The following is a 23931-nucleotide window of genomic DNA, read 5'->3' on the forward strand; positions in this document are numbered from 1 at the left end:
TTTATAATTTAATTCAATTGTATACTGTTTATATTTTAATTTTATACTGTTGATATTTAATTTTAATTTTTATACTGTTTATATTTTCATTTTATTTTATTCTGTTTATATTTTAATTTTAAACTGTTTATATTTTAGTTATAGTTTAGTATATAAGTCCTGTTAATGCTGCATGTGTCTGTTAGTGTAGTGTATGTCTTGTGGTGTGTCCTGTGATGTCAGTTTCTTTTTCTCCTGGTGTTTATCCAGTATTTATTCGCTAAGTAATGCCTGAGCAGTGGATATGTACAATTTCCTCCAGGATTATTATTATTATTATTATTATTATTATTAATCTATCTATCTATCTAGTAAAGAGTCGCGATACTCTTCTTGGAACACAAAATAAAATACTGAAACTACTAAGACAATTCATCTCTGTGTAGGTTCTCATTCATTCCAGGTCATAGTTATCCAAATGTGTTTAAATAGATCCACTGGATTAGAAGAACGTTCTTTGAAGACATTTCACCGTTCATCCAAGAGGCTGAGTTCAATTCTGAACTGAAGAAGAGGCCAAAAACATTTCTACGACAGGAAGAAAGGTCAAGGACCACAAACACATCAAGAATGCTTTTAAGACATGTGGCTTTTCTAAACTAGGCATTTGTCAAGACCAACAAATCTATCAAGAAAAACAACGATGAACATGAGAGTGAGGACAGATGGAAACTCGTCACCATCCCCTGTGTTCAAGAGAATTTCAGTTAACACAAGATTCCCATACATTTCAAACCTGGAAACACACTAATGCAAAAGCTGGTCCCCCTAAGGTCAAAATAACACACCATAAACAATGTTTGAGCAATATTTTATTTTAATATTTACCAATATTTTAATGCAAATATGATCAGAGATGGCAATTCTCCCCAACACTGAGGAATGATTGTTCTTTTGAGTACATTAATTCATTCATTTTTAATATCCACTTCATCCTCTGTCGTGTGTCGGGGATGCTACAGCCCATCCCAGCTGACTGGGTGCATGAGGCAGGGTACACTCCAGGTGCAAAGCCAGTGCACCGCAAAGCAACATACTGTATATACGGACAAACACACATGCGCACACTCACACCAACGGACGATTTGCTTCCGGCCAATTTGCCTAAAGTGCACGTTTTTTGCATGTGGGAGGAAGCCGGATAACCCAGAGAGAACCCACACAGTTCAATTACATATTTTACAGAAATAAGCACAAATAATCCCAATCGATATTGGTGGGCGAACCTGACAAAATTAATACAGCCTTTCTTGTAGTTAAAAATCACCGGGCTTTCATCCCATTTGCTGGAGCAATTCCAGCTGGTAGAAGCAACAAGATGTGAATGTGAATCCCTGATTGCACCGAGACCAGGATAAAACAAGATCTATAAATCAATGAGAGAATGGAACTGCACAAACTAATGTTTAAGTGCAGCCAGGAAAAAAATGGTCTTTATCAAATGTTCTCATTTAATTATTTGCAAATAGACTTGAATGTTTCTCATGAATGCAACTGAAATGTGAATTTAGACTGTCAATCAAAAATCAATGTATAAACTCAAAATAACCATTAGTGAGGCTTTGGATACACCACCAAAACATCTTGACACAGTAACGAGTTAACCAAACACTATAGATAGACATAGGAAGGGATTATTTGTTGGGATGTCAGATGTATTCTTGATGTTAATTCTGGGCTTGATATCAGCAGGAGAGCAGTGCAACCTATCTCTGTCTGTTTACATGTTTACTTCGGTAAAGGTTTTAATATGCAATGATATAAAAGAAAAAAAAATGTTTGGAAAGAAGTTAAATAAGGAATGAAAGATTAAAAAGCAAGACTAGCCTGAATGGAAGGATGTAATAATAGGAGTTCCTTCAATGCAACTAAAGTAAATGGCCTCCAGAGAGAAATAAGGAGGGAGGTAAAAGAGATAAAAGAGTAAGGACAGAAAGGTTCAGGCAGAAACTCACAGAAGTCAGCAGCATCTCATCTCTACTCGATGATGACATCCCTAACAGACGATGAACTTTGTTTTCCACATCTCCTCAACTCCTCCTGCAGAAAGACCACGCATCCATATTTTGCATCACTGCTCATTTACATCATAATGTCCTCCATCTCTATTGTCACTGTGACTCTCAATATGCTGGTCATCATCTCCATCTCACATTTCAAGTAGGCAAATATTTGATCAGTTTATGAAACTGGTAGCGGTACAGAATAAAAGGCTATAATCTCAGAATGTGACAGAAGATTTTCATGTTTCTAATGTTGTCATTGCTTGTCTTAGTTTGATGACTTTTTTCAACTGCTGAACAATATTACAAATGATGAACAGTTTATTGCAATCCTTTCTCTCCAGGCAGCTCCACACCCCCACCAACCTCCTCCTCCTGTCTCTGGCTGTCTCAGATTGTACTGTGGGCCTCCTTCTGGTTTTTCAAATTATTCTTATTGATGGTTGTTGGTTTTTAGGCGACATTTTGTGTGTTGTGTATTTTGTCCTGTACTATATGATCACATCTGCCTCAATAGGAACCATGGTGCTCATATCAGTTGATCGTTATGTGGCTATTTGTCATCCTCTACATTATTCGGCCAAAGTCACAAAAAGGAAAATTAATATCTGTATTTGTCTGTGTTGGATTTTTTGTGTTCTTGTTCACAGTCTGATACTGAAGGATAACCTCAAACAACCAGGTGGGTATAACACCTGTGTTGGACAGTGTGTCATTAATGTTAATTATGACTCTGGACTTGCTGATATGATTCTGTCCTTTATTATTCCTGTTTCTATCATTGTAGTTCTGTACATGAGAGTGTTTGTGGTGGCTGTGTCTCAGGCTCGAGCCATGAGGTCTCACATTACATCTGTCACCATCAAGTGTTCAGTGAAAGTAACTGCTAAGAAATCAGAGATGAAAGCAGCCATTACTCTCGGTGTTGTTGTAGTTGTGTTTTTGATATGTGTGTGTCCATATTTCTGTGTTTCACTTTCTGGCCAAGACTCAAAGATCGATGCTTCTTCCTCTGCATTTATAATGTGTCTGTTCTATTTTAACTCTTGTCTGAATCCTCTGATCTATGCCTTGTTTTATCCCTGGTTCAGAAAATCCATCAAACTGATTGTGACACTTAAGATCCTGGAGGCTGACTCATGTGACACCAATATGTGATTGAAAAAGAACTTCTGGTGTAAAGACACCATGCAATAATGTTGTCAGGTAATGATAAGGTATAAAAATCTTTTGGTGCTGTTAAATCTGTCAGTTGCAAATATACAGAGACGGGTCACATTTCGTGCTTGGTGACAGGAACTTTCAGAATTGTAATATTATAAGCATTATAGTGATTCAACACTATAAATGGTGTTCGGCTTCATATGAATGTGCAATAAACTTTGCATATGTTTGCGTATATATTTGAATTTAACAACAGATACATTATTCAGCGTTTTCTGCATCAATAAAGTGTCATGTCTACAAAACCCCACTGGAAATAAGATGGAAAAATCATATATGACAAAAGGACATTAAAATATTGAATGAATTTACACAAACTGTAAGTACACTGTTAGTATAATAATAATAAAGGGAGGGTACGTCCGAGCAAGATTTGGATTATTTTTTCAAAAAATCGTAGAAGATGGATGGACGGACGGACAGACGGACGGGCGGGCCGACGGACAGACAGACTTGATTTATCCCAAACTGGGAAATTTAAATGTTACAGTCGAATTTAACTATAAGAACAGACAGAAACAGGAAAAATATACATTGAAAAAAATTAAGATAATTGGGAAAGGGAATAATAAAACTAATATTAAAAATATTGACAATAATAATAGTAGTACCCAAGTAAGGCATAAAGTCATAAATAGTGTGGCACTCTATGGCCATACACAGAGTGCCACACTTATTATAACGATTACAATATAAGCACATCATATTTGATGAGGCCTCTATATCACCCAGACAACTAATAGGCGAAAAAATGGACACTAAAATTAGACATGTGCAAGTACAACTCATCAGGTAAAAAGGTGTTTAGGAGGCAACCTTCAACGGTGATCAAAAGTGATTGCTTTCAGTTTTAATGTGTCCTGAATGTCTATTTTAGTTTAGAAAATAATTGTGCTGTGTAATAACAGAAAAATGCTGACTGTATCAAATAAAACATAATTTATGCATGCAAAGTGCCATTAATTATTATTGTTATTATAATAATTATTTATTTTATTAAGCTCTGCGGCGCACTGGCGTCATGCTTGGAGTTTGCCCTGCCTCACGACCTATGACAGCTGGGAAAATGAATGAATGAATGAGTTTTATTATTTTAATATATGCTACTACTATATGTGTTTGTAGGAAGAGAGAGAAGAGGAAGGCCGAGAGTATAGGAATGACAGTAGGGACATTGAATGTTGGAACTATGACAGGAAAAGGTAGAGAGTTGGTTGACAGGATGCAGAGGAGGAAGGTAGACATACTGTGTGTCCAGGAGACCAGGTGGAAAGGTAGCAAGGCTAGAAGTGTAGGAGCAGGGTTCAAGTTGTTCTATCATGGTGTAGATGGGAAGAGAAATGGAGGAGGAGTTATCTTGAAGGAGGAGTTTGTTAGGAATGTCCTGGAGGTAAAAAGAGTGTCGGATAGAGTGATGAGTCTGAAGCTAGAAACTGATGGTGTGATGTTCAATGTTGTTAGCGGGTATGCTCCACAGGTAGGATGTGAGCTGGAGGAGAAGGATAAATTCTGGTTGGACTTTGATGAAGTGATGCAGAGCATGCCTAGAAGTGAGAGAGTTGTCATTGGTGCAGACTTCAATGGACATGTTGGTGCAGGAAACAGAGGTGATGAGGAGGTGATGGGCAGGTTTGGTATCCAGGAGAGGAACACAGAAGGACAGATGGTAGTTGACTTTGGAAAAAGAATGGAAATGGCTGTAGTGAATGCTTTCTTCCAGAAGAGGCAGGAACATAGAGTGACTTATATGAGTGGAGGTAGGAGCACACAGGTAGACTACATCTTGTGTAGACAATGTAATCTGAAAGAGATCAGTGACTACAAAGTAGTGGTAGGTGAGAGTGTAGCCAAACAGCATAGGATTATGGTGTGTAGGATGACTCTGGTGGTGAGGAAGATGAAGAGGGCAAAGGTAGGACAGTACTTGGTGTGTCATCTGGAAGGAAAGTAGATCAGGAGACTTGGTGGTGGAATGAGGAGGTACAGGAGTGTTTACAGAGAAAGAGGTTAGCCAAGAGGAAGTGGGACACTGAGAGGACTGAGGAGAGTAGACAGGAGTACAGGGAGATGCAGCGTAAGGTGAAGGTTGAGGTAGCAAAGACTAAAAAAGGGACTTATGATGACTTGTATGCTAGGTTGGGCAGTAAGGAGGGAGAGACTGATCTATACAGGCTGGCAAGACAGAGAGACAGAGATGGGAAGGACGTGCAGCAGGTTAGGGTGATTAAGGATAGGGATGGAAGTCTATTGACAGGTGCCAGTAGTGGGATGGGAAGATGGAAAGAGTACTTTGAAGAGTTGATGAACGTGGAAAATGAGAGAGAACAAAGACTAGAAGAGGTGACTGTTGTGGACCAGGAAGTAGCAAAGATCAGTCAGGATGAAGTGAGGAGGGCATTGAAGAGGATGAAGAGTGGAAAGGCAGTCGGTCCTGATGATATACCTGTAGAGGTATGGAAGTGTCTAGGAGAGGTGGCAGTAGAGTTTCTGACTGGGTTGTTCAACAGGATCTTAGATAGTGAGAAGATGCCTGAGGAATGGAGGAGAAGTGTGCTGTTGCCCATTTTTAAGAACAAGGGAGACGTGCAGAGTTGTGGCAACTACAGAGGAATAAAGCTGATGAGCCATACAATGAAGTTATGGGAGACAGTAGTGGAAGCTACACTAAGGACAGAAGTGAGCATTTGCGAGCAGCAGTATGGTTTCATGCCAAAAAAGAGTACTACAGATGCAGTATTTGCTTTGAGGATGTTGATAGAGAAGTACAGAGAAGGCCAGAGGGAGCTGCATTGTGTTTTTGTAGATCTGGAGAAAGCTGATGACAGGGTGTCCTGAGAGGAACTGTGGTATTGTATGAGGAAGTCTGGAGTGGCAGAGAAGTATGTTAGAGCGGTGCAGGACATGTATGAGGACTGTAAGACAGTGGTGAGGTGTGTGTAGGTGTGACAGAGGAGTTCAAGGTGGAGGTGGGACTGCATCAGGGATCAGCTCTGAGCCCCTTCTTGTTGCTATGGTGATGGACAGGCTGACAGACGAGGTTAGACAGGAATCTCCATGGACTATGATGTTTGCAGATGACATTGTGATCTGTAGTGAGAGCAGGGAACAGGTGGAGGAGAAGCTAGAAAGTGTCCCCCTTAGCCATCACTGGCTAAGGGGGACACTTTTGTGTCATTCAGGTGATCACGCTACATCCATTAGCTTACCTATGCTACAAGGGATTTTGAAGGGTTCGGTGAGTGAGCCTATGAAACCGGCAGGGTTCAGTAAGTCCAACAAGGTTAAGAACCTGTCTAGAGACAGTGTCACTGAGGAAAAGACAGGAGACAGAGCTGGAGGTAGCAGAGATGAAGATGCTGAGGTTCTCTCTGGGAGTGACCAGGAAGGATAGGATCGGGAATGAGTACATCAGAGGGACAGCACATGTTAGAGGTTCTGGAGATAAAGTCAGAGAGGCCAGACTGAGATGGTTTGGACATGTCCAGAGGAGAGATAGTGAATATATTGGTAGAAGGATGCTGAGTTTTGAACTGCCAGGCAGGAGGCCTAGAGGAAGACCAAAGAGGAGGTTTATGGATGTAGGAGACTGGGTTAGATGGAGGCAACTGATTCAATGTGGCGACCCCTGAAGGGAAAAGCCCAAAGGAGAAGAAGAAATTTTTTCTTTTTGTTTCTGTATGTAATAGATACTGCCATTCCATACAACTGTTATATTTCTTTTGTGTCCTTCAAAGCCACATGAACATTGAGACTGGAAACATAGAAAAAGTAGGTGTGTGGGTTGTTGGTGTTGGTGGTGGTGGGGGGTTATAATGAAAAAAATTATTAATTTTTTAATTTTTTTTTTTTAATTTTATATACTGGTTTGATCCCCGAAGGGAAATTAAGAGAGCACACTCTAGCTACTGATTACAAACGCATGCATACATATATGTGAGTACAGGCCCCTGTATCACACACACACAAGGGGGCCTGTAGGCATGCAGGGGAGGTAGAGTGGCAGGCAGCTCCTTCTTGGTGCGCCTCAAATGAGCAATTTGTAAAGGGGACGGCACCTTGCTCAAGGGTGCCTCGGCAGTGCTCCGGAGATGAGCTGACACCTCCCACTGTTAGCTCACCTCCGGGTATTTTTGGGGGGGCGGGAGCGGGAATCAAACCGCCGATCTCAAATCATAGGACGACCTGCTCTACCGCCCGCTTTACCACTGAGCCACTGCCGCCCCAATAGTGATGTAATTAGAGGACAGAAGTTAAGTCACAAGAGAATAGAGGGAGGAGGTCGGAAAATAAGAGATAAATCATGACAGAAAAGTTCAGCCAGAAAGCAGACAGAGCAAAGAGGCTTCTCATCTCTTCCTGATAATGACAATCTTTGATGAAGATGAACTTTGTTTTCCACAACTCCACAACTCCTCCTGCAGGAAGACCATACAGTCTTACTTTGTATCAATGCTTACGTACATTATACTATCTTGCATCTCTATTGTCACTGTGATTCTTAACATACTGGTCATCATCTCCATCTCACACTTCAAGTAGGCAAATATTTTATGTTTACAAAACTGGTAGATATTGTAATCTGCCTGGATGATAATTCTATAAATGATGTTGGCTAAATGGAACTCTTTTTCTCCCCAGGCAGCTCCACACCCCCACCAACCTCCTCCTCCTCTCTCTGGCTGTCTCAGATTGTACTGTGGGCATCCTTCTTGTTTTTCAAATTATTCTGATAGATGGCTGCTGGTTTTTAGGTGATGTTATGTGTGTTGTGTATTTTGTCCTGTACTATATGTTCACTGCTGCCTCAATAGGAACCATGATTCTCATATCAGTTGATCGCTACGTGGCTATTTGTCATCCTCTACATTATTCTACCAAAGTCACAAAAAAGAGAATTAATATCTGTATTTGTCTGTGTTGGATGTTTTGTGTTCTTGTTCACAGTCTGATACTGAAGGATAACCTGGAACAACCAGGTGGGTATAACACCTGTATTGGACAGTGTGTCATTAATGTTAATTATGCTTCTGGACTTGCTGATATGATTCTGTCCTTTATTATTCCTGTTTCTATCATTGTAGTTCTGTACATGAGAGTGTTTGTGGTGGCTGTGTCTCAGGCTCGAGCCATGAGGTCTCACATTACAGCTGTCACCATCAAGTGTTCAGTGAAAGTAACTGCTAAGAAATCAGAGATGAAAGCAGCCATTACCCTTGGTGTTGTCGTAGTCGTGTTTCTGATATGTGTGTGTCCATATTTCTGTGTGTTGCTATCTGGTCAGGACTCAAAGATTGATGCTGCATCTTCTGCAATCATCATGTGTCTGTTCTATTTAAACTCTTGTCTGAATCCTATGATCTATGCCTTGTTTTACCCCTGGTTCAGAAAATCCATCAAACTGATTATGACACTCAAGATACTGGAAGCTGACTCGTGTGACACTAACATGTGACGTAAAGAAAAATGTTGGCACAAGCATACTATATAGCAATGTTATAGGGTACCAATGTATGAATTTATTTTTGCTGTTGTTGAATCTGTCATTTGCAAAGTCTAAATATGTGTATTGATAAAGAGATACCTTTTATATTTTGTGACAGAAAATCTCAGAATAATGATTGAATTAATGTGTGGTCAGTTTCACAAATGTGAAATTACCTTGGCATAGTGTAAATATTTTATGGAGGACACCCTATTTAACATTTTCTGTGCAAATTAAGTGTCATTTCTATAAATGCACACTATATTCCAAGGATCAGTTGTTGGCCCACAAGTAATTTTTGAATATATGTTAAAAAAAAATTAAAATCGAGAATGTGAAATCTCTCTGAATGCATATTGAAGTCTCTTGATGTTGAAGTGAATTGCTGCAGGCAAAGGAGAAAAGAAATATGTCCAACACAAAACGAACAGTGTTATCATCCTGTTCAACCTTACAAACTTGAACCACATCTAAACTGTCTCACACCTGAATATGAGGAGAAAAAAATATTAAACATAACAGGATACAAATTAAGATGACAACCATGAAACAATACTATAAGGGTAATGATTAGAACATCTGTTGGTTATAAACCTTGCTGGTAGTGGAAATGAAAGTCTAAAAATATTTTGCATTAACTGATCAATCTCATTTAAGGAATATTCTAAAATTCGGAGACATTGATCTGCTCTACCTGGAAGATGAGTAATGAAAAAAAAAGCACAGTTGGGATTAAAAAACCCCCGATTTATTATGAGTAAAATGGACAGTAATGAAATGAAGTAAATTAGTATATTTAAACAGGTTACAGAGATGACTGATTGAAAAACATATCCATTGATATGTGCTGAATTTCAATGTTTAATGGGTGGGTCAGATCATAGATGTCATCCATCCACCCATCCATGAATGAATAAATGAGTGATCACATGAATTAATCAATTCATATCAATTTTTCTTTTTATAGCCCAATAGATTCCATGAGGACAGAGTACAGTACTTCAACAAAATCATATACAGTGTGCCCTCGCACATTTGCACATCAACGCTCGCAACTTCACCTCATCATTGATTTTTGGTAGGCAGTCACATGATACCATACGCACATTCTATTGGCTAACGGCATCAGGAAGTGCGCTCGGTTCCGCAAGTCTTGGACTTACATGAGACACAAAAGTGCTTTAAACTGTCGATAAGAGTGTGGGGAAAGGTAATACAGACAGAAGGTGGTTTAATATCAGTATTGGGAGGGTTCATAAACGTTTAAATTACCGTAAATTATAAGATAAATAGTTTGTCACTCGATCGTGGTTCCTGGAATGCATTAACAACAAAGAACGAGGGTGCACTGTATAAAATATATGTTTATGTTAAAATAATATAATCAGATGATGACCCAGATGACCGCTGCTTCCTTCGGCGGGCTGTAAAGATGTAAGGGCGTTCTTTGCATCAAAACTTAGGAGAAGGAGAACCTAGCTGAAGAAGGGGAGAGACAGAGAGAGCTCAGAGGGAAGAGAATGGAAAGTCAAAATGAAGCATTAGTAGAAATGGACTAGTATGAGTGGAGGGTAATCATGTTTGAAAAGAAATGGAAATTGACAGGGTGATCTATGTCTTTAAATTTACTTTTAGGTGTTAAGGTTAAATTATGCTATTCGATGTTAAACTGTTGTCATAACCATGTCATATCAGTCAGCCTACTTGGCACTAGGGGGAGCTCAGTTTTACTTATATTTAATATCTCTACCACCCTCCTCTTGTTTTTTAACTCTCCAGCAACAAGAAAATTTGTATAAAATAAATAAATTTTGTCAGTGGTGATGGTTTGGTCCTCAAGCTCATCAATGCATTGGAGAACCACCTACGTCTATTGATTGTGCTGCCTGGGTTTTGAGGCCTACCTCACCATATACATTTGGAGCCTCCATACAAAAGAGGTCTGCAAATCACAGGGGCCCAAATCTTCAACCCATATTGTCAAGGTACTGTATACTATCTACTACTGAATGAGTAGCAGCCCCAGCTGCATGATCGCCTCAGCAACACAAAGGTGAGATTCGGATTCGGAGAAATATAAGGGAAGTTGATCCTGGAGGCAGGACGATCAGTGGAAAAGGAAGGTACAATGTTATGTTACATGTTACATGTTATATCACAAGAACCACAATAGAAGACACTATCCTTAAACCTAAAGTTCTTTTCCCAAGTATTTTAAAGATAGAGCCTTACATTTATTAGATATTTATTAGATACCTTTACACAAAATTACAGATACTGATGAGTCACCATACTGGGCATTTGTGAGGACATTGGAGGGGTTGGCACTGCTCTTCTGAGCTGGATTAATAACTGAAAGGAAAAAGTAGGAAGTGTATTTTGTACTTGCAGATAGTTTTCTGGGCAGCCTGCTGGCGCAGTGGGTAGCGCTATTGTCGCAAAGCGAGGCAGTTGCGAGTTTGAGTCCCGTTCTGTGCGGGGTTTGCATGTTCTCCCTGTGCCTGCGTGGGTTCTATCCCACCTCACCTCCAAAAAACATGTGCGTCAGGCTAATTGGCCGGTCCAAATTGTTCGTAGGTGTGAGTGTGAGTGCATGGTTGTCTGTCTCTTTGTGGCTCCGCAGCGCACTGGCGTCGTGCCCGGAGTTTCCCCCGCCTCACGCCCTAAGCCAGCTGGGATAGGCTCCAGCTCCCCCTTGACCCACGATGGTGGATAAAGCGATGTAGGAAAATGGATGGATGGATGGATGGATGGATGGATGGATGGATGGATGGATAGTTTTCCTGTGCTTTTCTGTACATTATTTTTCTGACATTCAGAAGAACGCAGACATTGTCATTGGAGACATATTGAAATGGAAAAAAAAAAAGAGAAGAAAAGATGAAGTAGCAAGAACAATCTGATGAAAATAATGATGTCATTAATAGACAAACGTTAAATCACTACAGGGAAAGAGGGAGGAGAAAGGAAGAAAAGCAATAAATCAGTCAGGAGAGAGACAGGAGAGGCAGAAAGCTCTCCAGCTTCTCCTCTCTTCCTCATGATGACTGCTCTTGATGAAGATGAACTTTGCTTTCCGCAACTCCTCAACTCCTCCTGCAGGAAGACCATACGTCCTCACTTTGAATCCACGCTTATTTACATCATAATGTCCTCCATGTCTATTATCACTGTTTTCCTTAACATGCTGGTCATCATCTCCATCTCACACTTCAAGTAGGCAAAGATTTCATTGGTATATGAAACTGTTCCCATTATAGAATGGTATAATATGTGGATGTGAACTTCCATGTTTCTAATTGATGCTTCCGCTTTATGTAAAGGTCTTTTTATCTGTTGGAATGAAAATACTCCAAATGCTAAATAAATGTAATTCTTTTTTCTCCAGGCAGCTCCACACCCCCACCAACCTCCTCCTGCTCTCTCTGGCTGTCTCAGATTGCAGCCTGGGCCTCCTTTTAGTTTTTCAAATAAGTCTTATAGATGGTTGCTGGTTTGTGGGAGACATTATGTGTGTTGTGTATTTTGTTCTGTATTATCTGTTCACAGCTTCCTCAATAGGAATCATGGTTCTCATATCAGTTGACCGCTATGTGGCTATTTGTTATCCTTTATATTATTCTACTAAAGTCACAAAAAAAAGAACTAATATTTGTGTTTGTCTGTGTTGGATGTTTTGTGTTCTTGTTCACAGTCTGATCCTGAAGGATAACCTAAGACAACCAGGGGGGTACAACACCTGTGTTGGACAGTGTGTAATTAATCTAAATTATGCTTCTGGACTTGCTGATCTGGTTCTATCTTTTATTATTCCTGTTACTGTCATTGTAGTTCTGTACATGAGAGTGTTTGTGGTGGCTGCATCGCAGGCTCGAGCCATGAGGTCTCACATTGCATCTGTTACCCTCAAGTATTCAACAAAAGTAACTGCTAAGAAATCAGAGCTGAAAGCAGCCATTACTCTTGGAGTTGTTGTAGTTGTGTTTCTGATGTGTGTGTGTCCATATTTTTGTCTTTTACTTTCTTCCCAGGACTCAAGGGTTGACCCTGAATCTTCTGCATTCATGATGTGTCTGTTGTATTTAAACTCATGTCTGAATCCTCTCATCTATGCCTTGTTTTACCCCTGGTTCAGAAAATCCATCAAACTGATTGTGACACTTAAGATACTGGAGGCTGACTCATGTGACACCCACATGTGACATAAAATACATTTCTGCTGAACACACATCATATGCCATTGTTAAGTCTAAATAGATGTGTTGAACAACAGAAAATTTCATCTTTTGTGACAGGAAACATCCATGATGAAATGATTTTTAGTCTTTAGTCATCATCTCAATCATTCCTGGTTTTGTCACACAAGCTCAATAAAATCTGTTATTAACTATATTACAGTTATTCATTACTATTAATGGTGTCCTGCTTCATTTAGATATGAATAATCATTGTGTGTGTGTGTGTGTGTGTGTGTGTGTGTGTGTGTGTGTGTGTGTGTGTGTGTGTGTGTGTGTGTGTGTGTGCGTGCGCGCGCCTTGTGCGTTCTCTGACAGTGATCCCAGACATCCTGCAGCAGAAGCCCATTTTAGTCCATTTTATCAGCAACCATGAAAGACAGTTTAATGCATATGGTTCCAAAATGAAACATAGAAGTTAGAATAAAATTTGAAATATCTCTAAAATTAGATATAAACACTAAACACTGCAATCATCACACATTTCAAGCAAGTGTGAAAGTTCTGATAAGTTATTTTAATGTGGATTTATCAGTTCTGCTGTGGTACAGTAGAGGGCAGCTATGGCAAAGGCTTTGTCTTAATCGGTCAGTGTTCAGGACAAACTGGTATTGAAGGAGACCTGTTTTTAAGGATTTTCTGAAGCAGGAGATGTACTCCGAATGAATCTGCTGTGGTACCAGGAGTCTGTGCAGGTTCTGGAGGACGGGGTGATGGAAACAAAAAACAAAACAAAACCCCCGCAGACTTGAACGATATATACTGTACATTCTCTGGCGCCTGATATGCCTTAAATAATTCCCAATAGGCACCAGGAACAGCGATACTGTAGGTGAAATAAGTAGAATGACTATTGTATACTCCAGCAGGACTGACAAAAATTACCATTAACTAATGTCTCATTTCAGGAATATCTCAAATTTCACAAATCTGCTATTTCTTTAAGAAGGGTGCTGAGAAAATGTGCTGTAAGAACAAGAACAATTTATTATGTGTAAAGGAGACAGAGATTAAATAAAGGAAATGAGTACAATTTCCTCCAGGATTAATAAAGTATATATCTATCTATCTATCTATTCAATCTCCCCATACAAATGTTGGAAACATAATCTTATCTGTTGATATCTCAGGTGAAATCAACTGTTGGACTGGCTGCCAGGCCCAGTGCTACCCTGTCGACCTTCCATCAATGTTTAACAGGAACTTTTATTCTAGTTGAGGTGATTAATATTTATCAATTACAAAATGAGCAAGATTGGTGAGGCAATCGACGCCAAGGTTTTTCACATGTCTCACTAGCAAATAACATAGAACACTCAAGCATGTGAACTTTGAAGAGTTACATTGTGCTGTGCTCCTCCTTAAACACTTCTTGTCTTAAGCCCCAAGGCTGACTGCCCCACCTGTCTACCCTTCACTGGGTGGTCAAAAACCTGTTTCAGTTCTTCAGCAAAATATTCGTAATTATTGGTGATTTCTGATTGTCCACTAGAAATGGCTAACAACCAAGCAACTGCTGTCCTGACAACAAGCTCATTACGAAGGACACTCGTGACTGATGGGTAGCGCAAGTGCTTGGCTGCTGCTGGAAGACTATGGATCACTGGTGGACGCATGTTCCCAAGTTGCCTGGATACCTGGCTGGTATTGGGATTAAGAGCCCCCTGTGTGACTGGGCTGGCAGTTGGGTCAACAGGTGGTTGTTGGGGGAAAGAGTCGGCAGATGGAAGTAGCTGGTCCCTCATCAATGCTTAAATGAGCCGCGTTGGTCAAGAGTGTTTAAAGGGATTCCAACGCTCCTGAGGCTGGTCTCATGTTGGATTGTTGATGTGTTTTGGAGACATTCAAATTTTTTGCTAGGTCAATGAGCCACAGGTGTGTCTTGTATCCTTGCTGAGAAGGGAAAGGATCAGGGAACTAAAAGGACAAAACCACATTTACTATATTCTAGTATAGTATGTTTCTTTCACCCTATATGCTAAAAGAAATTCCCAATGATCAAAGCAGTGATAGAAGGATAAATAATCATTGTAAACAAGCTCCAAAACATGCAAGTATACAATTATTTGTGACTTCACTTCAAAAACCTCAACAAAATATAGGGCCCAAAGAAAAATCAGACTTGCCTCAAGATCAGATTGACCTCAGGCAGGTTACATATCTTCCACCAAGTCAGTCATTAAACCAATGTCAAATAAATCATTATTGCCAATATTTAGGCTGTTGGTGACCATTGGTGATGATTGAATACATCCCACAGCACTCATCGACACAGTCACGAGATAATTTGGCACACGCACTGACACTTGAAGTGAGTCATCACGTTGAGCATTCGTGAGGACACTGGAAAGGTTGACGCTGTTCTTTCTGGGCTGGATTTAAGCAGTCAGAGCAAAAATGTTCCCCTTAAAGTTATATTTTCTACTTGCCGATACTGTTTTTATGTGCCCTTCTGCACACGTTTTGATTTTCCGGGGCACCATTCAGAACAACATGGCAATTGTTGTTTGAGACATATTGAGTAGAAAAGTAGAAATGGAAAACATGACAAGTTTCGTCTGATTAAAATAGTGATGTCATTAAAGGACAGAAGTTAAGTCACAAGAGAGAAAGTGGGTGGAGAGAATAAGAAAAGATATGTCTGTTAAGACAGAAAGCTCCAGGCAGAACGCTGACAGAGCTAAGTAGTTTCTTGTATGTTCCTCATGATGACTTCTCTTGATGAAGATGAACTTTGTTTTCCACAGCTCCTCAACTCCTCCTGCAGAAAGACCATGCGTCCTTATTTTGAATCCATGATCATATATATCATAATGTCTTTCATCTCAATCGTCACTGTATTTCTAAACATGCTGGTCATCATCTCCATCTCACACTTCAGGTAGGAAAATATTTCATCAGTTTATGAAACTCTTAACAGAATGAAATGGTAAAATACATCAGAATTTGAATGAATAGTTTCACATTTTTATCTGTTTGTGTTGATGCGATGACTTTTTTTTAAAAAAATCTCCCGTTGCAATAATACTAATTCTCTCTTTTCTCTCCAGGCAGCTCCACACCCCCACCAACCTCCTCCTTCTCTCTCTGGCTGTCTCAGATTGCAGTCTGGGCCTGCTTCTTGTTTTTCAAATTATTCTCATTGATGGTTGCTGGTTCTTGGGAGACATCATGTGTGTTGCATATTTTGTCCTGTACTATATGTTCACAGCTGCCTCAATAGGAACCATGATTCTTATATCAGTTGACCGCTATGTGGCTATTTGTCACCCACTACATTATTCCACTGAAGTCACAAAAAAGAGAATAAATATTTGTGTTTGTCTGTGTTGGATGTTTTGTGTTATTGTTCACAGTCTGATCCTTAAAGATAACCTGGAACAACCAGGCGGGTATAACACCTGTGTTGGACAGTGCGTAATCGATGTTAATTATGTTTCTGGACTAACTGATATGATTTTATCCTTTATCTTTCCTGTTACTGTCATTATAGTTCTTTACATGAGAGTGTTTGTGGTGGCTGTGTCTCAGGCTCGAGCCATGAGGTCTCACATTACATCAGTCACCATCAAGTGTTCAACAAAAGGAACTGTTAAGAAATCAGAGATGAAAGCAGCCATTACTCTTGGTGTTGTTGTAGTTGTGTTTCTGATATGTGTGTGTCCATATTATAGTGTTTTGCTATCAGGCCAGGACTCAAAGATTGATGCTGCATCTTCTGCAATTATCATGTGTCTGTTCTATTTTAACTCTTGCCTAAATCCTCTAATCTATGCCTTGTTTTACCCCTGGTTCAGAAAATCCATCAGACTGATTGTGACACTTAAGATACTAGAATTTGACTCATGTGACACCAACATGTGAAATGAAAAGAAATGCTGATATTAAGACATCATATAGCGTTGTTGTCAGATAGATTGCTAATAAAGGGACACTTTTCATCCTCTGTGACAGGAAATGTCAGAAGAGTTAAGTCAGTGTGCCATCATCTCGATTATTCCTTATTTTGTCACTAAAGTTAAAATAAAATATAATACCATATAATAACATCAGTATTACAGTGATTCAGCACTATCAATGATGTCCTGCTTCATATAAATGGGAAATAAACATTGAGTAGTGTACATGCAGCACTACAGTATTTTATTTTATTTTTTGTTTTTATGACCTGTAATTTTTTTCTGGTATGTCTTAGGGAATAGTAATTTTGAGTAGTAATGCTATTTAATTGACCTGAAATGGTGTTTATAGATTGCAATGTAATAAATAATGACTTAGAAACAGCCTCGCAGAACCAATTGTGTTTGTAGGTTTAGAACTACCTGCATATATTTTAATAGAAGTAGAGACACACACTATTATTTAGCATTTTCTATATGTGTAAATTATATTATCTACAAGCGTTGTATAAAAGATGGAAAATAACACTATCATATTCATTCATCTTCATAATTGTATGAAGGAATAAATACAGGAAATACAATTTTGAATACTGGTCATATTACTTTTACTATTTGTATTATAATAAAAAAAAAAAGATGTCGGCGGCGCACTGGTGTCGCGCCTGGAGGGTCTCCCGCCTCACACCCTAAGCCAGCTGGGATAGGCTCCAGTTCCCCGCAACCCACGACAGCGGACAAAGCGCTCGGTAAAATAGATGGACGGAATATTTATTGTCTGAAAAATTATTGTGTACAATCAGATACATTGTCATCATTCATGAATCCACAGTTAGTCTTGTGGGGACATTTTTTAATTGATTACTGACTATATATTTTAGATGTCATTTAAAAATTTAAATTTTAATTAACTGTAATGAAATAAAAATTATTAGACCACTCTAGCACACTGGTCATTAGTTGCACACATACTGTATATACTGTGTGTATGTATATATATATATATATATATATATATATATATATACACACACACACACATACATACATACATACATACATACATACAGGTGCTGGTCATATAATTAGAATATCATCAAAAAGTTTGAATTATTTCAGTAATTCCATTCAAAAAGTGAAACTTGTATAATGTATACATTCATTCCACACACAGATTATTTCAAGTGTTTATTTCTTTTAATTTTGATGATTATAACTGACAACTGATGAAAACCCCAAATTCAGTATCTCAGAAAATTAGAATATTGTGAAAAGGTTCCATATTCAAGACTCCTGGTGCCACACTCTAATCAGCTAATTAACTCAAAACACCTGCAAAGGCCTTTAAATGGTCTCTCAGTCTGGTTCTGTAGGCTACACAATCATGGGGAAGACTGCTGACTTGACAGTTGTCCAAAAGATGACCATTGACACCTTGCACAAGGAAGGCAAGACACAAAAGGTCATTGCTAAAGAGGCTGGCTGTTCACAGAGCTCTGTTTCCAAGCACATTAATGGAGAGGCAAAGGGAAAGAAAAGATGTGGTAGAAAAAAAGTGTACAAGCAATAGGGATAACCGTACCCTGGAGAGGATTGTGAAACAAAACCCATTCAAAAATATGGGGGAGATTCACAAAGAGTGGACTGCAGCTGGAGTCAGTGCTTCAAGAACCACCACGCACAGACGTATGCAAGACATGGGTTTCAGCTGTCGCATCCCTTGTGTCAAGCCACTCTTGAACAAGAGACAGCGTCAGAAGCGTCTTGCTTGGGCTAAAGACAAAACGGATTGGACTGCTGCTGAGTGGTCCAAAGTTATGTTCTCTGATGAAAGTAAATTTTGCATTTCCTTTGGAAATCAAGGTCCCAGAGTCTGGAGGAAGAGAGGAGAGGCACAGAATCCACGTTGCTCGAGGTGCAGTGTAAAGTTTCCACAGTAAGTGATGGTTTGGGGTGCCATGTCATCTGCTGGTGTTGGTCCACAGTGTTTTGTAAGGTCCAAGGTCAACGCAGCCGTCTACCAGGAAGTTTTAGAGCACTTCATGCTTCCTGCTGCTGAGCAACTTTATGGAGATGCAGATTTCATTTTCCAACAGGACTTGGCACCTACACACAGTGCCAAAGCTACCAGTACCTGGTTTAAGGACCGTGGTATCCCTGTTCTTAATTGGCCAGCAAACTCGCCTGACCTTAACCCCATACAAAATCTATGGGGTATTGTGAAGAGGAAGATGCGACATGCCAGACCCAATAATGCAGAAGAGGTGAAGGCCACTATCAGAGCAACCTGGGCTCTCATACCACCTGAGCAGTGCCACAGACTGATCGACTCCATGCCACGCCACATTGCAAAAGGCAAAAGGAGCCCCAACTAAGTATTGAGTGCTGTATATGCTCATAGTTTTCATGTTCATACTTTTCAGTTGGCCAACATTTGTAGGTATACTTTTTTTGTATTTGTATTGAGTAATATTCTAATTTTCTGAGATACTGAATTTGGGGTTTTCATTAGTTGTCAGTTATAACCATCAAAATTAAAAGAAATAAGCACTTGAAATAATCAGTGTTTGTGGAATGAATGTATACATTAATCAAGTTTCACTTTTTGAATTTTTGGAATTACTGAATTGCTGAATTGCTGCTGCCTCCTCTGGGTCTCTGGATCTACGTGGTTCTCGGTGCCCCGGTGGCTCTTTGAGTCATGGCTTCTGGATGCTCCTGGCTGACAGGGTTGAGGGTGCTCTGCTAGGGTGGCCCTGTTGGGTTCTAGTAGCCTATCTGTGCGTTGGTTTCCATCCCACATACATGTTGGTTCAGGGCTTACCAGCTCCTGTCGAGTCCAGTTATTGAGGACCATTGGGTCCTGTCAGTACGTGATGAGTCTCACTTCAGACATCACAATCTGATGCCCTCTATCTTCCTCCTACACTGGTTTCCTCTGGTGGCCTATTCTATACTGTCAGGCCCTCCACTAATCTGGTGTTTTATAACATTGGTATTAAGTTATCAGTTATAAGATATGATAAAACGGCCTAAACCGTTTTCACTCCAACAGCACTGCCTGTCTATCCACTACCTTGTCTGTGTTTTCTCTCCCTGTCTCCTTTTGCTTTGTCCCTTAACTCACAGGGGTGCAGCACCCCCCTCTCTGGCTCACAGCAGGAAATTCTAATAAAGACTGACTATTTGGTTCCCAGAGAGGACTGGTGATGGTCACATGCACGCATTAAAATATATAAAAGATTTTGCTGCAAGACTAAAACAAACATTGATCTCATAAAAAGTTGACCCCCTTTTATGGGGTTAAACTATGAGAATACATGCAGACGAGAAAAAAAAAATCCTCTGACAACATAGCTCCTAGGATCATTTTTACACTCAAACTTCCAAACCCCTCCTTTCAAGATAAGGGGAGGGAGGATGAAAAAGAGATAAAATAGAAAGGACAGAGACCTTCAGCCAGAAAGCTGACAGAGCTAAGCAGCTTCTGATCTCTTCCTGATGATGTCATCCTTTGATGAAGATGAACTTTGCTTTCCACAACTCCTCAACTCCTCTTGTAGGAAGTCCATACGTCCTTACTTTGAATCCATGCTGATTTACACCATACTGTTCTCAATCTCTATTGTCACTGTGATTCTCAACATGCTGGTCATCATCTCCATCTCACACTTCAAGTAGGAAAATATTTCATCAGGTTATGAATCTGGTAGCTGCAAAGACAGAATATGTCAGAAAATGTCAGGATATTGCTTTTGTTGTCTGCTGGGATGATAATACTGTACTACAAAAGATGTGTTTTTGTTCCCCTCTTTTCTCTCCAGGCAGCTCCACACCCCCACCAACCTCCTCCTCCTCTCTCTGGCTGTTTCAGATTGCATCGTGGGTTTCCTTATTATTTTTCAAATTATCCTCATAAATGGCTGCTGGTTTTTGGGAGACATCATGTGTGTTGTGTATTTTGTTCTGGACTATGTCATCACATCTGCTTCAATCGGAACCATGATTCTCATATCTGTTGACCGCTACGTGGCTATTTGTCATCCTCTACATTATTCCACCCAAGTCACAAAAAAGAGAACTGATATCTGTAATTGTCTTTGTTGGATGTTTTGTGTTCTTGTGAATTGTCTGATCCTGAAAGATAACCTGAAACAACCAGGCAGGTATAACACCTGTGTTGGACAGTGTGTGGTTAATGTTAATTATGCTTCTGGCCTTGCTGATATGATTCTGTCCTTTATCTTTCCTGTCACTGTCATTGTAGTTCTGTACATGAGAGTGTTTGTGGTGGCTGTGTCTCAGGCTCAAGCCATGAGGTCTCACATTACTTCTGTTACCCTAAAGTGTTCAGTGAAAGTAACTGCTAAGAAATCAGAGATGAAAGCAGCCATTATTCTTGGAGTTGTAGTAGTTGTGTTTCTGATATGTGTGTGCCCATATTATTGTGTTGTGCTATCTGGACAGGACACAATGATTGATGCTGAATCTTCTGCAATCATCATGTGTCTGTTCTATATTAACTCGTGTCTGAATCCTCTCATCTATGCCTTGTTTTACCCCTGGTTCAGAAAATCCATTAAACTGATTGTTACATTTAAGATCCTAGAGACTGACTCATGTAACACCAACTTGTGACATGAAAAAGTGATTGAATTGCCCTAAATCATTCCACGTTTTTGCCTGAAAGTTTGATAAAACATATCAGTATTCAAGTGATTTAGCACTATCAATGACGTCCTTCTTCATATAAATGTGACATAAACTTAGTGTCCATTTTTACCACTAGCAGAGATAGATAGAAATAGATGAAAAGATAAATGAATACGTAATTAATCCTGAAGGGAAATTATTTACCCTCTGCTCAAATACAAATACAATTATACATTACACAAGATGGGACACAAAAGATACACCACATTATTTGGCATTTGGAATCTATTATGTAGCCAACTGTATGTATGAAAAACATATATTATCCATGAATAAACACTGTGAAAATGGAAAAATCATGTTATTATTCTATATTAAATTAATCATAAAAAGGAATAAATATTGCTTTTATTGTTGAATGAACGTACAATAATGCTCATATTAGTTGGTTTTTTTTTATTTCTGCTACAATAAAAAAGCAGGTTCAAATCAAATCATATTTAATTTATATAGCGCAAAGTTGTATAATAAGTCATCTCATGGCACTTTACATATAGAGCTCTTAGCCAGTCTCTCAAGCCTATTTACAGAAACCCAACAGCATTCCCCACGAGCAAACAGTGGCGATGAAAAAGTTCCTTTTAACAGGTAAAAACCTAAGTCAAGCCCCTGCCCCTGGATGGCAGCTGTCTGCCTTGAACAGTTGGAGTAACATGTGTGTGAGTGTGTGTGCGTGTGTGTGTGTGTGCGTGATGGATCGGGATGTGAACCGGTACTGATCACAAAGATAACTGTCTGGATATGATGGGACATCTGAATGCGATACAAAAATATTAAATTCTCTGTGAATTAATGCTGAAGCTCCATCAAGGGGCTCCTTGTCAAACGGACACGCCATGTTTGCCTCTAAAAGACCTCTAAAATAGATTTTTTATTTATAAAACCAAACTTTGATCAAACTCTCCATCCGACAGAAACAGGAAATGAAACGGCGTGAGCGGCTGTGAAAGGGGGCGGAGTCAGAGGAATCCCTGGGTTTTTGGGATAAAACCTGCTCCCGACCTGAGGCCTGTACCATAAAGCTTGATGAACCTAGCCGGGCTTCCTCTTACTTATCTGGCTTCACTTACCCAGACATCCACCCTCCGGATTTTCGGTACCACAAAGCCGGCTATCAACTCACTAATTCAATTCAGGCTTGTCCAGCCTAGATCTGTGCGCGCTCACATAAAAAGGGCAGAGGTTGCTGCATGCGACCAATCGCAAACATGCAACAAACCGGCCCGAGCCACATATTTCACAACAGAGGAGCAAACAATAATAATTAATAAATACGATCAATACAAATCAATAATCCAGGCAAAAAGCAACACAGTTGCAGCTGCCAAACGGCGCAAGGATCACTCGGAAAACATGGCCGACTGTGTCAATGCGGAAGTTAGTGCCATTATAATATTACTTCCCCACTATGACTGCACTTGTATATCTGACTACAGTAACATTTGCGTGTTCCATAAATGTATGTGTGTACGACATTTTTCGTTATGGCATGTGATTGTAGCCACCGCGACTTTATGAATAGCTCTACATACTGTGTTCTTCCTGAAGTTTTTGGCATCGCCAACAGAATAAATAAAAGTACCATGATTTACTGAAACAAATAATTGATTCTTGGCATTTTATCTGTGTCTTGCTTGTAACCCATCCAACGCGGGATTTAAGGACATCATAATAATTACGAACATCGCTAAGAAATACAGTAGATTAACTGTGGCAAAAAACCTCAGTGAAATGCCCACTGTCTGCGGGACTGTCAGCGCGTGGTTGCGGTGCGTTACATTACTGATGTAAGACTCCAGCAGCTGACAGATGTAATGTAACCCCTCTCCCCAAAACCTCTACCTTTCTACAGTCATTGTTCAGGCAATTCCAGCGGATTGTAGTGATCTCTAAATATTCTCTCGCGCCTGAGCGCTCTTCGCACAAGCTGTGCACCAAGATCCACCGAGTTCTCATAAAACGGACGGCCCATTTTCCAAGAGAACTGATTGGTCAGTAGGTGGGGCTGTTATACCTGCTGAGCTCTTATCCTGAACTTATCCTGCTCCGGAGCAGGTTAGGTGTTCAGCATAGGTTACCGCGACGACGTAGCCCGATAGAAAGTCAGCCACCTTTATGGTACCGAAAAGCCAGGGCTAAGCCTGAAGTTATCTGGCTAAACTGTAATCCAGCTTTAAGGTACAAGCCTCAGGTTAACTTCAGAGAGTCTGTTACTGCGGTAACAAGCCCAGAGGTTCAGTTTACCTCTCTTCATGAAACAGGTCAGGGTTACTCCTTTAACTCTGGGTTAGGTTACCTCCCTTTGTGAAACCAAAAACCCAGGGTTAACTTACTCA

General features: G+C 39.9%; 5 protein-coding genes across 5 annotated transcripts; all 5 read left to right on the top strand.

Annotated features, from left to right (window-relative positions):
* Positions 1 to 2026: 2026 nt before the first annotated feature.
* LOC137605266 (trace amine-associated receptor 13c-like) lies at positions 2027 to 3200 on the top strand. Its single transcript, XM_068329816.1, has 2 exons — positions 2027 to 2199; positions 2387 to 3200. Exons 1-2 carry the CDS (start codon positions 2027 to 2029, stop codon positions 3198 to 3200), a joined length of 987 nt encoding a protein of 328 aa, XP_068185917.1.
* A 4428-nt stretch (positions 3201 to 7628) lies between these two features.
* LOC137605293 (trace amine-associated receptor 13c-like) lies at positions 7629 to 8718 on the top strand. The gene is made up of 2 exons (XM_068329854.1): positions 7629 to 7801; positions 7905 to 8718. The coding sequence occupies exons 1-2, from the start codon at positions 7629 to 7631 to the stop codon at positions 8716 to 8718; spliced, it is 987 nt and encodes a 328-aa protein (XP_068185955.1).
* Positions 8719 to 11791: 3073 nt separating this feature from the next.
* On the top strand, positions 11792 to 12950 carry LOC137605329 (trace amine-associated receptor 13c-like). Its single transcript, XM_068329909.1, has 2 exons — positions 11792 to 11964; positions 12137 to 12950. Exons 1-2 carry the CDS (start codon positions 11792 to 11794, stop codon positions 12948 to 12950), a joined length of 987 nt encoding a protein of 328 aa, XP_068186010.1.
* Positions 12951 to 15691: 2741 nt separating this feature from the next.
* LOC137605341 (trace amine-associated receptor 13c-like) lies at positions 15692 to 16847 on the top strand. Its single transcript, XM_068329937.1, has 2 exons — positions 15692 to 15864; positions 16034 to 16847. Exons 1-2 carry the CDS (start codon positions 15692 to 15694, stop codon positions 16845 to 16847), a joined length of 987 nt encoding a protein of 328 aa, XP_068186038.1.
* Positions 16848 to 20386: 3539 nt separating this feature from the next.
* Positions 20387 to 21520, top strand: LOC137605485 (trace amine-associated receptor 13c-like). Its single transcript, XM_068330196.1, has 2 exons — positions 20387 to 20559; positions 20707 to 21520. Exons 1-2 carry the CDS (start codon positions 20387 to 20389, stop codon positions 21518 to 21520), a joined length of 987 nt encoding a protein of 328 aa, XP_068186297.1.
* Positions 21521 to 23931: the final 2411 nt, after the last annotated feature.

The sequence above is a fragment of the Antennarius striatus genome, chromosome 12 (genome assembly GCF_040054535.1).
Source record: "Antennarius striatus isolate MH-2024 chromosome 12, ASM4005453v1, whole genome shotgun sequence".
Taxonomy (NCBI): domain Eukaryota; kingdom Metazoa; phylum Chordata; class Actinopteri; order Lophiiformes; family Antennariidae; genus Antennarius; species Antennarius striatus.